Raw genomic sequence first — 11,490 nt, 5'->3', positions numbered from 1 at the left:
ATATCTTTTAACTTTCTTATCTCTACTGGTTTTTGACAAATAAACTCATTTATGATATCTAAACATATATTATTAAGATTAAGATAGCTAATTATAAAATATAATAATCTATTCAAATAAAAATAAAATAAAATTGGGGTAGCCTAAGCTATATCATACAAACTCATAATTTCGCACTTGAGTACATATTACAAATGTTTTCATTTAACTTTGCGATACCAACGATGTAATCTAAGAATGATTCATTATATAAGGATGTTTCACTCTATTGTTCCCAGTAAAAGAGTTAAAATAAGTGAATGATGTGGTCGGCTATGATTGGTGTGTGTTAAAAGAGTGTGTCCAAAGGCGTGACTCTAGCATTTCTCTATTGTGAATGTCTTAAATCAAAGAGGTAAATAGCTAAGAAAGTCTAAGAATAGGAAACATATAAGACACGATGAGATTAAAAGAAATGTGAAGAATGATTGTCTCATTCTTGAAAGAATGATAAGATCTTTAAAGAAGAACCGCCACAAGAGCAGCAATGCTATCTCTCACTTCACTTCAACCAAAAGATTAAATTTCTAATTTCATTCAAAGCTATCCAAATGTACTAAAAAAGAGGCTTATATATTTCCTCAAACCCACTCCGGATTCAACAAAAAGAGGCTTCAACAAAGTCAAGGCTAATAAGCCTCAAACCCACTATGGAAGCTCAAGAAAAACTAAAAGTCAAAGGGGACTAGATACATGCTCCAAAATAAAACTACACAATTACAAGTGTTTCACCAATTTAAGTGTTTCACCAATTTACATCTTAAAATTCTGCATTTTCTCGTATTGATTCAAATCTTCATTGCTTCACAAGTCTAGAGGTTCACATCATATACCCTCCCTCTTAAGAATTTTTTTCCTCAAATTTAGTGTGGAGGAAACCTACATGAAGACAAGAGAGAGTAAGTCTTGGATGACACTAATAAAAAAAACCACAGGACCAAATAGAAATTGAGACAAAACACCAAATGTAACAATATTTTATCAACAATATTCTAACACAACATAAGCAAGGTAAAGAATTTGAAAGTTCACATGTATTTTTATATTCATCGTCGTAAAACTGGGCTTAGTGACAAGATAAATGTTCTTTTATGATGAAAGGTTCCAACATCAGTGGAGTATCTTCATTTTTTTCATAGTGATGACCAATTGAAAGATAACTTTGAAATAAAATTCCCACATTTTTTCATTTTTTTCCTTTGCATATAAAGTATATATATATATATATATATATATATATATATATATATATATATATATATGTATATAGAGAGAGAGAGAGAGAGAGAGAGAGAGAGAGATAGAATTTGAGAACAATGTAATAATAAATAACTTTCACCTCATTACGAATCACATTACTCCTCCTCTACTTTCTCGTCGAAATCTCCACCAAGAAAAAGCACAATCATGTCCAAAATAAGAAAACCAAGAACCCAGAGAGACATAAACAAGGCGCCATTGATTCTTAAGGAGTAGTATAGGACATTGAACCTTGATGCTTTAATCAGCCACTTGAATAAACCATAGACAAAATTAAGACATAGCATACCGAGAATGGGCACACGAAAGGCCAAAGACGATGTCAATTGAACTATGGAGACAAATGCATAGACAAAGGTCACCACGAACAAGACATTCCACAAAATTGCCGGTAAGAGATGAAAACAGGCCTGCCCAAAGCTTAATAGTATGGTATCTTTCTGATAAGGATAACCCAAAACGGACATCAGTGTTACTTGAGCTATAGATGATAAAATTGCCGCCGCCAGCCATTGTTCTTTGTTTAGCTGCATTTTTCGTTTGCCTGTACATTTTACAGAATGGAAAAATGTATCAATATTAGATAAAAAGAATCACAAATGAATAAATTATTTCTTCTATACAAAGTAATATATTTGAAGCAGCAGCTGATGTTCAGAAAAAATTGAAAGAAAAGGCAGATAAAAGGTTTCTGGATGCCAATGGCCAATATAGCTCAGCTTCTGATCAAGTTTTCCCAAATGAAAAGGTTTGTGAAATTTCCTTTTCCTTTTCAGGATATGTTAAAAATCCCAATATTGAGAATCATTATTATTCATTTTTCTTTCACATTTCTGTGTGTGATGTTTATTTTTACAGATTATGACTAAAGATACAATTCATGATAGAATATCTCTTCATTTATTGGCCACTAGACTCTTTATCGCAAAGTGCTTCCACAATAAGAATGAAATACAAATAATAAAAGCAGTAGCTAGCTTTGTACGTGCCAATTTTCCCACGTGATTTTCCTGCCCCAAAGAGACTTCAACTAGGGGTTCGTAGTATTTGTTTGAGACTTACAGCCACATGTAGGTTATTAGTTATATATTAGAGGCTCTGAGTTTTCTGGAATTAAGCAAGGAATTTGAGACCTAGATCCAAGAAAACATATGACTCGAGTGGAAGTTTAAGAGGAAAAGCTTTTAGTTTTGAGTCAAGAACAGTTTGAAGCAGAAACCATTCATAAAAAGGGAAAGGGGTCTTGGCCATCCTCACTAAAAACCAACGCTACGCCAATCCTTTGGATTCATCTACGACTTCTAAAGCTGCAACTATGCAATTATTGAAAATGCTTTCCTTCTTGGACTTCCAGATCACCCAAATTACCGAATGCCAAACCAATTTCAATTCTTTCCTCACCTTCTTACTGCTGCCAGACCCAGATAAAAAAGAAAAAGAAACAAACAAGTCTGGTGGCTGACAATGACGACACCTGGCCACCAGGACACCGCACACCAAACGACGGATGCAAAAAACTCAAGTGTAGAAATAGATGGACAGAATTTTCTGGTCCCATCCACACAAAACAAAGTCCAACATGTCTGAATCTGATTGAGGGATAACCCCTCTGCGGGACAGATTCATTCTTGTTGGAATGCGATCAAGAAGTAACTGCCAAGAGAAAACACAGACTTTTGAAGGTGCCATGCTCTTCCATAACTGATTGAAAATATATGCTTCCGAAGCCAGCCTCTCTGACGGGATAAGATAGATTTTAACTAGGAAAGTATGACTTGATTTGACCCCAAAACACACCACCTTTTTCTGGCACCCAACCCCAACTATCTTCTTCCCCCGATAAAAACACATCCGATAACAATTCGGATAACTTGTGCACTAGGCCAATGCCTTTGGCTACTCTCCCATACACCTATATCCCCAACCAACCACACTAGCCATTTGCTCCCATATATTAAACAAACGAGGAAACCACAGTCGAATTGGTTGATTCTCTAACCAAGAATACTTCCAAAATCTAGTTAACCTTCCAATTTTCCGGAAAAAATATATGATGCTTGAAATGCCTCACTGTTTCCACCCTAACCTACTTGGACCCTTCCACCCACCCATTTTCATTTCACACGTTAAAGCCTTGATCGAATTGAACTTCCCCTATTCTTAACACACACATGAAAATACCCTGTATTCGCATCCCCTTCCTTTAACCATCTATGTTTCTTCTTATTGAGATTAAAGCATTTAGTTTCATATATCCTAAATGAAGTTTAGCTACACTAACATGACAAAAGGCGATTCATACTCCCCAAACATTAGACTCCTTGAATCAAAATCAGATTGTAACAAATACAAAAAAAGCACCAGAATCTTTAATATACACATTACACATGTATCAGCAACAATTCTTTACTATGCCACAAAAATAAACCCTAACTATGAACTAGGTTATGAATTGGAAGCAGCACAGCAACTTTCCGTTAATAACATGTAGATATGAATATAATAAACTTAATTTAAACTGTAACAAATCAAATGGTAATGTAAATTTGAAAATTACGGTACCTTTTCTGGTAAAGTGACACGTACATAGCGCACGTTGTTTAAAAATTTAGACTAATCAAATTTGGTTGATTTTAATTAATCAGACACCTTTTTTTGTGTAGCCCACCCAAATTAAAACCGGAAACAATTGAACTTGAGATCTTGAAAAAAAGCACACTTCAAGGTCACAAACCAACACCACCGGACGAACACAGGTGGATTTTTTTTTTTTTTTTTTGTGTTAACCACTCCCTTTTGATACTATTACGAGTAGTTACAATAATCCTTCAATGTATCGAAATTCTAAAATAGTCTGTATATTACGTTGATCAAAATAGTCCTGACACTAAAATAATCCATCAAAACTGGACATCAGGACCATCTACACCAAAAATCCTACATTGGTCCTCCCATTCCCCGGGTGATTCGAATCCTAAATCCACCAAATAATAAATCATTAATATGATGTATAAAATACCAGTTACCACCAAAACCAACAAACTTGCAAATCCATTTTAAATTTACCTGTACAATAATACCCATAATTGGTGGCAGCAGGGTAATACATGCTCTGATCAACAAATTCAGGGGCTCCTTCATTATTCATTACTCCAGATTGTTCAAAGTTTGAGCTTGTGAACTGTGAATTTATATCAGCCCCTTCAACCTAAACCAAAATGATAAAATTACACACATTATTGACTATCATACAACCTCAGTAGTAACAATACATACAATCATTATATTAAAAAGAAAATCAATTCATTAAACAACTATTGGTATATTAAAGTTCGGAAGTCAAGAAATTACAAAATTTATTAAAAATTACCCAGTAAGCATTCTGGTTCCTAGCTTGAGAAACATTGTACGTTTCCATATCACAACTGCCACCACTGTAGACAGTCACAAGAATGAAACATATAAGCACACGTAACAACTCAAAATACTGTGAAAACTAACATCACACATAGGCCAAAATTTCAAAGAGTTTAAAAACAGATAAACTAAACTATAAGTCTATAACATACAAAAACACTTGCATGCCAGTTCTCAATGAACGAGGAACCAATACGAATGAAACCCAACAAACATTACACTGACATATCAACTTTACCAATCTTATTAAGCTTGTTTGGATTGGTTTATTCAGGCGTAACTATTGACATAAGTTTCGTGATACTGTTTGGGAGAACTATTAAAAACAGCTTTATGACAATTTTCATAAGCTTTTTTCAACTTATTTTCATATGTTCTCCAATAAAACTTATATAAACAACTTAATGTCATTTTTCTTTTCCTATAGAAACAGCTTAAGAAAGCTTATAACGAGCACATATTTCGATAAGCACTTGTGCTATAAGCTGTAAATAAGTTGTTGAACCAAACAGGCCGTAAATCTATGAAGCGCATACACAGACACATCGACATTGATGATAAAAATCTTACCTCAAAATCTTACCAATAGAAAAATCAATTCCACAACAAAAAATAAATTAATTAAACTATCAACCACAAGCACAATCACGAGTTCCGCAACGATAAAAATAATAATTAAATAACAGAACGAAAAAGAAAAACGCAAAGCATTACGAAACCAAGAATTAACATCGCGTTTAAGAAAATAGAATTTGAGCGCAAAACAGAAAAATCGAAAATTAGTGCATTACCTAAAACGAAGAAGAATGAAAAAGTAGAATCAATTCATAATTTCCGAATTGGAGAATGAAAATTAAGAATGTTTGTACAACATTTTGCGAAATGCGAATTATGAAACCCTAACCATAACCGAATTTGTGAATGAAGCTTTTGAGAAACAAGAGAGAGAGAGAGAGACGAGTGGAGTAGAGAGAGAGAGAAGAAAACTAACCGAGCGTGAGAGTGTTAGGACTTTGGAGGGAGAGGAAAACTGAGTGTGTTTGTGAGAGTAGAGTATAAACACGTTTGAGAGTTGCTTTTCTGACAAAGAATACTTCCAATTGACACATGGAAATGACCTTAATACCCCTGCAGTAGTTAACAACCGTTGGGAAACACGTCGGTTGTTAACTATCGCTGAGTGCCAGCGGTTGTTAACTACCGCTGTGTTTGTGATATATTCACGTCAGTGGCCATATTCCAGACAGTCCCTCCATCATCACTATCACCATTTTTTCTCTCAAAATTTCACTCTCTCTCTCTCTAAAAACTCTACCAAATCATCCAAAATTTCTTCCACTAAATCACAAGTAAGTTATCACTTATGTTATTGTCATACATTTTAGTTAGTATATGTGTTTATATGTTTATAATTTTAGTTGTTGTTTAATTATTAAATTTTGAATATTTGTTTTTAATATAGTTATGGTTGTAGATCTGAAATGCTATTAACATATATTATGAATATCTGTTATAATGAACTTATATTGCTTAAATGTATAATTTTTTTTCGAATTTTAATTTTTTTCGAATTTTATAAATTTTTTAGGGTTTGAATATTTGTTGTTAATATAGTTATGTTGTAGATCTAAAATGCTATTGACATATATTATGAATATCTGTTATAATGAAGTTATATTGATTGAATTTATAATTTATTTTCGAATTTTATAAATTTTTTAGGGTTTGTTTAGGATTTTTAGGGTTTATGACAAATTTTCACTACAAGCGTTTGAATGAGTTTTTCATTGATTATTTTTAATTTCTATGTGTGTAGATTTGAAACAATGGCCGGGTGGATCGACGTTCATGCAACATTCAACGGCGGAGAACCTCAGAGGTTGAAGGTTCGGTGCCTTGATGTAACGTTAAGAGATCTCAAGGATCAACTGAATGAATTCAACCAAGGAGTCAACCCAAGAGACACAAGGAGGGTGCAAAATGTTCGGTATAAACGTCCAAAGCTCGACGAGGGGAGCGTATCATTCACTTGGGCGGAGTTAAAGAACGACGAAAACGTGACGAGCATGTTTTGGGAGCACACCAAGTTCCAGTGGATCGATATGCGGGTGACGTTGCTGAGATCAACTGAAGATATCATCAACAACTTGATTCCGCCAGAAGATCGTCATTAGTTAGGGTAAGGTGCATTTCAACTACAACATTTGTCTTACCTATGAAATGGGGTGATTCAAACTTGCTAAACGGCAAGGACTCAAGCATTTCGCTGGGCATTAATGTTTTTCCTTTGAAAAGATTAAATTTTTGTTAGGCTTGCTTAGATGATGGTATTAAGTGTCAAGGAATGGACCTCATTTCGTTGGCACTTGAATATCATCATCTAAATCAAGCCTGACAAAAATTTATTCTTTTCAAAGGAAAGCATGAATGCCCAGCAAAATGCTTGAGTCCTCTTGGTTGGCAAGTTTGAATTTACCACATTTCAGAGGTAAGACAATTGTTGTAGTTGGAATGCACATTCCAACTACAACAATTGTCTTCCTTTGGATGGGGTCATTCAAACTAGTTAAATGGCAGGACACCGGCATTCGTCCGGGAGTGTTTTTGTTCCATTCTAAGTGTTAATTTCTTGTTGGCTTCGTTTAAATGATGGTATCGAAGTGTCAAGATCTGGACCTCATTCCGTTGGCACTTAGATACTATCATTTTAAACCAAGACCAACAAGAATTTAACATTTGGAATGGAACAAAAGCACTTCTGGACGAATGCTGGAGTCCTGCTGTTTAGCTAGTTTGAATTGACCCCATTCAAAGGTAAGATAATTGTTGTAGTTGGAAGGTACATTTCCGAATGTAATGTAATGATAGTTGACGTACATGTCTTTTACGTAATGTAATTATATGTAAATAAAATTGTCTAAGAATTAATGTTGTGTACTTATCGAATTTATTTATTCAATACGCCATTTTTATTTGCATTAATGTTGTGTACTTATTATAATTTACTTATTCGATACGCAATATTTATTCGAATTCACGTTAGATTTTATTCGAATTTTAATTATTTGAATTCACGTTAGATTTTATTCGGATTTTATATAAATAAATGAAAATAAAAACTAAAATAAAGGAACACAAGTAAGAGTAAAGAAGTAAAGTGGAAATGAGAGTAAGGAGGAGAGAATGTGAGGAAATGTGAGAATGTGAGGGTTTTTATAGGGGAAAAATGTAGGAAAATATGTGTTGAATGAATGAAGGAAAAGAGGTTGAATGGTGAAAAGGACGGTGCATCTTAGAACGCACGTAGCGGCTGTTAACTGCCGCTGGAAGACACCAGCGGTTGTTAACTACCGGCGCATTAGCCAGCGGCTGTTAACTGCCATTGGGGGTAACACGGTCATTTCCATGTGTCAATTGGAAGTATTCTATGTCAGAAAAGCAACTTTCAACACGTTTTATAAATATTTAGACTAATCGAATTTGGTTGATTTTAATTTGGATCGACTAATTTGAATTTTAAAAAAAAAAGTCTTTTAATTAGTCGATCCAAATTAATAGAGGAAAAAAAATCAAATCTAATATCTTGAAGAGCAGTACATTTAAAGGTTTCAAGTCAACACCATTGGACCAACATAAGTGAGTTTTTTTTTTGTGTGTTACAATAATCCTTCGATGTACTGGAATTCTAAAATAGCCCATATATTACGTTGATCAAAATAGTTCGGACACTAAAATAATCCATCAATGCTCACATTAACATTTTTCAGATATGAATTGATATGACAATAAGTAAGTATTTATAGGATTGATATCACTATAAGTAAGTATATTGAGAGATTAATATAACAAAATTGTCATCTTTTCTAATTTTATTTGCCTCAAATTATTCTCGTTCAAAAGAAAAATTGCCTCAAATTATTTGTCTTTTTTACAATATCAATACAACATTTTTTGTTCTTTTCAATTAACACACTCTTATTTATTGCATCTCAATCATCTATAGCTACTCCCCTAACTATAATTAACAAAAGTGTTTTAGAAAATGACACATAATTTACCATTGAAGTCAACATAATTTCCTTAACACCTGTGTAAAATTCAAATGAGACTTCTTATATGAGACAGAGGAGGTATTTATCACTTAATATTTAGTATATTCAGTGTTGTAAGTGTTTGTACTTGAGTGTTTTATTGTGGTACGTCTTGTGCTAGATATAATGATTTTTCGTTTATTAATATATCTCATTTCAACTTGTTTAAAAAAAAAACTTAGGTTGAATCTCTTAAAAGATGCTATATTTCAACAACGTAACAAATCAAAGTTCAAATACCGATTTAGAGATGCACTCATATAATGTCCTACAATGTCACTTAATAAAGTTGAAGGGAAGCTAAGGTAAGCTAAGGTAAACAAAAATGAATGAAAATCTTAATAATCTTACTTAATATGATGGAGGGAAGCTAAGGTAAACAAAAATGAATGAAAATATTTCCCTCTAAAAAAAAATTGAATGAAAATCTTAATAATCTTAATAAAGTTTGTCAGGTCAAGCTAACCCTAACCCTAACCTTAAAGGTAGCATTTTCCCGCTCATTCTAAAGCATTTATGTCGACGCTTGACCTCCTCACATTTAATACACGCCATAAAGTCATTTCATTACAGGCTGTAGTAACTGTCATTTATAACAAGATTGCATATTATTTTAATTTTTGAAATAGAATAACACACGATTGCTGTATTAATTGTCATCCTAAATTAGACCCGTGAATTACGTACAAAATTGTATAATGGAAATAAAATAAGACACAATCAATTGTATATTGATTAACATTAAAATCACACGATTGAAAATTTCTTTTAAAAACAAAAGAGGCCACACGGTTGCATATAAAAAAATAGCACATTTTGCATATTAAAAGAAAACCACACAATTTGCATAATGGATATAAAATAACACACAATCAATTGTACATTAACTAGCATTATTGTATAATGGAAATAAAATAACACACAATCAATTGTATATTAACTAGCATTAAAATCACGTGGTTGAAAATTTCTTAAAAAAAAAAGGGAGGCCACACAGTTGCATATAAAAAAAACAGCACATTTTGCATATTAAAAGAAAACCACACGGTTTGCATAATGAAAATAAAATAACACCCAATCAATTTTACATTAACTAGCATTATTGTATAATGGAAATAAAATAACACGCAATCAATTGTATATTAACTAACATTAAAACCACATGGTTGAAAATTTCTTAAAAAAAGAAAAGGAAGCCACACGGTTGCATAAAAAAAAAAAAAGAACCTTTTGCATATTAAAAGAAAATCACACGGTTTGAATAATGGAAATAAAATAACACCCAATCAATTGTACATTAACTATTATGACTTATGACTTATTCTTCTATGGTATAATATTGGCTTCGTTAACATTGTGAGTTTCTACATGAAAATAAGACCCACGGGTCATGGTTATTCTTCTATGGTATGATATTGACTTACGTAACATTGTGAGTTTCTACATGAAAATAAGACCCGTGCGTCAGCACGGGCCATGGTTCTAGTAAAAGTAAATTATTGTTAATTTTTATTTTATGTTATATTTTCGCGACCCTAACTAATTTATCCTCGTTCTGTCCTTGATTTCAATGATCCAATTCCTTTTATAACGTAATCAAGAACTATTCTAATGATCCAATTCCTTTTATTTCATTATTTTCATTGTTTTCTATATTGAGATAAGTTACGAGCTACATTCAAATGACATTATTGATATTTGGATTGAAAAAAAACTTTTTAGGAGTTTGGAGCTTCCAACTATGCTCGTTACTTGTATTTAGATTAGTCATCCGAATTAGTAGATTTTTGGACTGAATACCAAATTTTTAAAAAATATATAATTTATATTATGCCACATAATATTCTATTTGATACATAAAAAATACTTCATCCGTTTTAAAATGAGTGTCGTTTAAGGTTTTCGCACACAGATTAAGAAATGGAATGAAAAAATCATTAGATAGAACACTTTTACTAAAATGCCCTTTACTTTATAAGAAAAAGACAAACTTAAAGTTGCATTGAAAATTGTGTGAGAGAAAAGTTTGAGTATTTATTGAGGGTAAAGTTGGAAGAAAATAAATTAAAATTGTATTGAAAATGTAAAGTGACATTCATTTTGAAACAAATTATTTTGGCTAAAGTGACACTTATTTTAAAACGGAGGGAGTAGGAAGTAACACTTCAACACGATCCGTAAAAAAAACTTTGACGTGGTTTGACGCGCAACCCGTTCGGAAGCACAAGTATGCTGCTAGTAACCAAATAAACAACAACCATTGGATTGTTTTACCCTAGTCTTCATCTTCAATTAGTCATAAAAAATCTTATCACGAGTTTCTCCTTGAAAATCTCTCACATTCAATGGTGGTAATACGTGACTTCATTCATCATTCATAGGACTTGTCACGTTGACATTTATATCACATTTTCACTAAACTAAAACATCTTTTAAAACAAACAAAACATCACAAGTAAATCAAAAATAAAAAAGGAATAGAGCTAAAACACCCAAAAACATTTATATGAGATGATACAAAAGATATTTTTTATAATCAATTAATGATACAAAAGATATTCAACTTAATCAAGCATTAAACACTTATTTCCATTTAAACGATTACAATTAAAGACACAAAATTTGAATGATTAATCACCACAGTTGCGCTAATCCCAACAAATAATAGAGGGAAAACAAAATG

At 32.5% G+C, this 11,490-nt stretch overlaps 1 protein-coding gene across 4 annotated transcripts; it reads right to left on the bottom strand.

Moving 5' to 3' along the window:
* Window positions 1–545: 545 nt before the first annotated feature.
* On the bottom strand, window positions 546–5,817 carry LOC146945136 (uncharacterized). 4 transcript variants are annotated; one of them, XM_085743497.1, is made up of 5 exons: window positions 5,708–5,817; window positions 4,670–4,733; window positions 4,366–4,507; window positions 1,379–1,843; window positions 546–918 (listed from the first exon to the last, which is right to left on the bottom strand). In XM_085743497.1, the coding sequence occupies exons 2-4, from the start codon at window positions 4,715–4,717 to the stop codon at window positions 1,395–1,397; spliced, it is 639 nt and encodes a 212-aa protein (XP_085599623.1). In that variant the 5' UTR covers window positions 4,718–4,733; window positions 5,708–5,817; the 3' UTR covers window positions 546–918; window positions 1,379–1,394. The 4 variants fall into 4 exon arrangements, with proteins under 4 accessions (XP_085599623.1, XP_085599624.1, XP_085599622.1 ...); XM_085743498.1 differs by having other exon boundaries at window positions 5,508–5,723; XM_085743496.1 differs by lacking the exon at window positions 5,708–5,817 and adding an exon at window positions 4,869–4,897.
* Window positions 5,818–11,490: the final 5,673 nt, after the last annotated feature.

This window comes from Medicago sativa, chromosome 2 (assembly GCF_051527215.1).
Source record: "Medicago sativa cultivar Bolivia chromosome 2, Bolivia_mono, whole genome shotgun sequence".
NCBI classification, from domain to species: Eukaryota; Viridiplantae; Streptophyta; class Magnoliopsida; order Fabales; family Fabaceae; genus Medicago; species Medicago sativa.
Note: the sequence above shows the minus strand (reverse complement) of the source record. Positions and strands in the feature narration are given on the sequence as shown.

Excerpts from the sequence above, each read along its gene's own strand:
- LOC146945136 (XM_085743496.1), bottom strand. Across the intron at positions 4,508-4,669 it reads GGAACCAGAATGCTTACTGG|GTTGAAGGGGCTGATATAAA; the intron begins GTAATTTTTAAT and ends ATTTTGGTTTAG. Across the intron at positions 1,844-4,365 it reads TTATGGGTATTATTGTACAG|GCAAACGAAAAATGCAGCTA; the intron begins GTAAATTTAAAA and ends TAAAATGTACAG.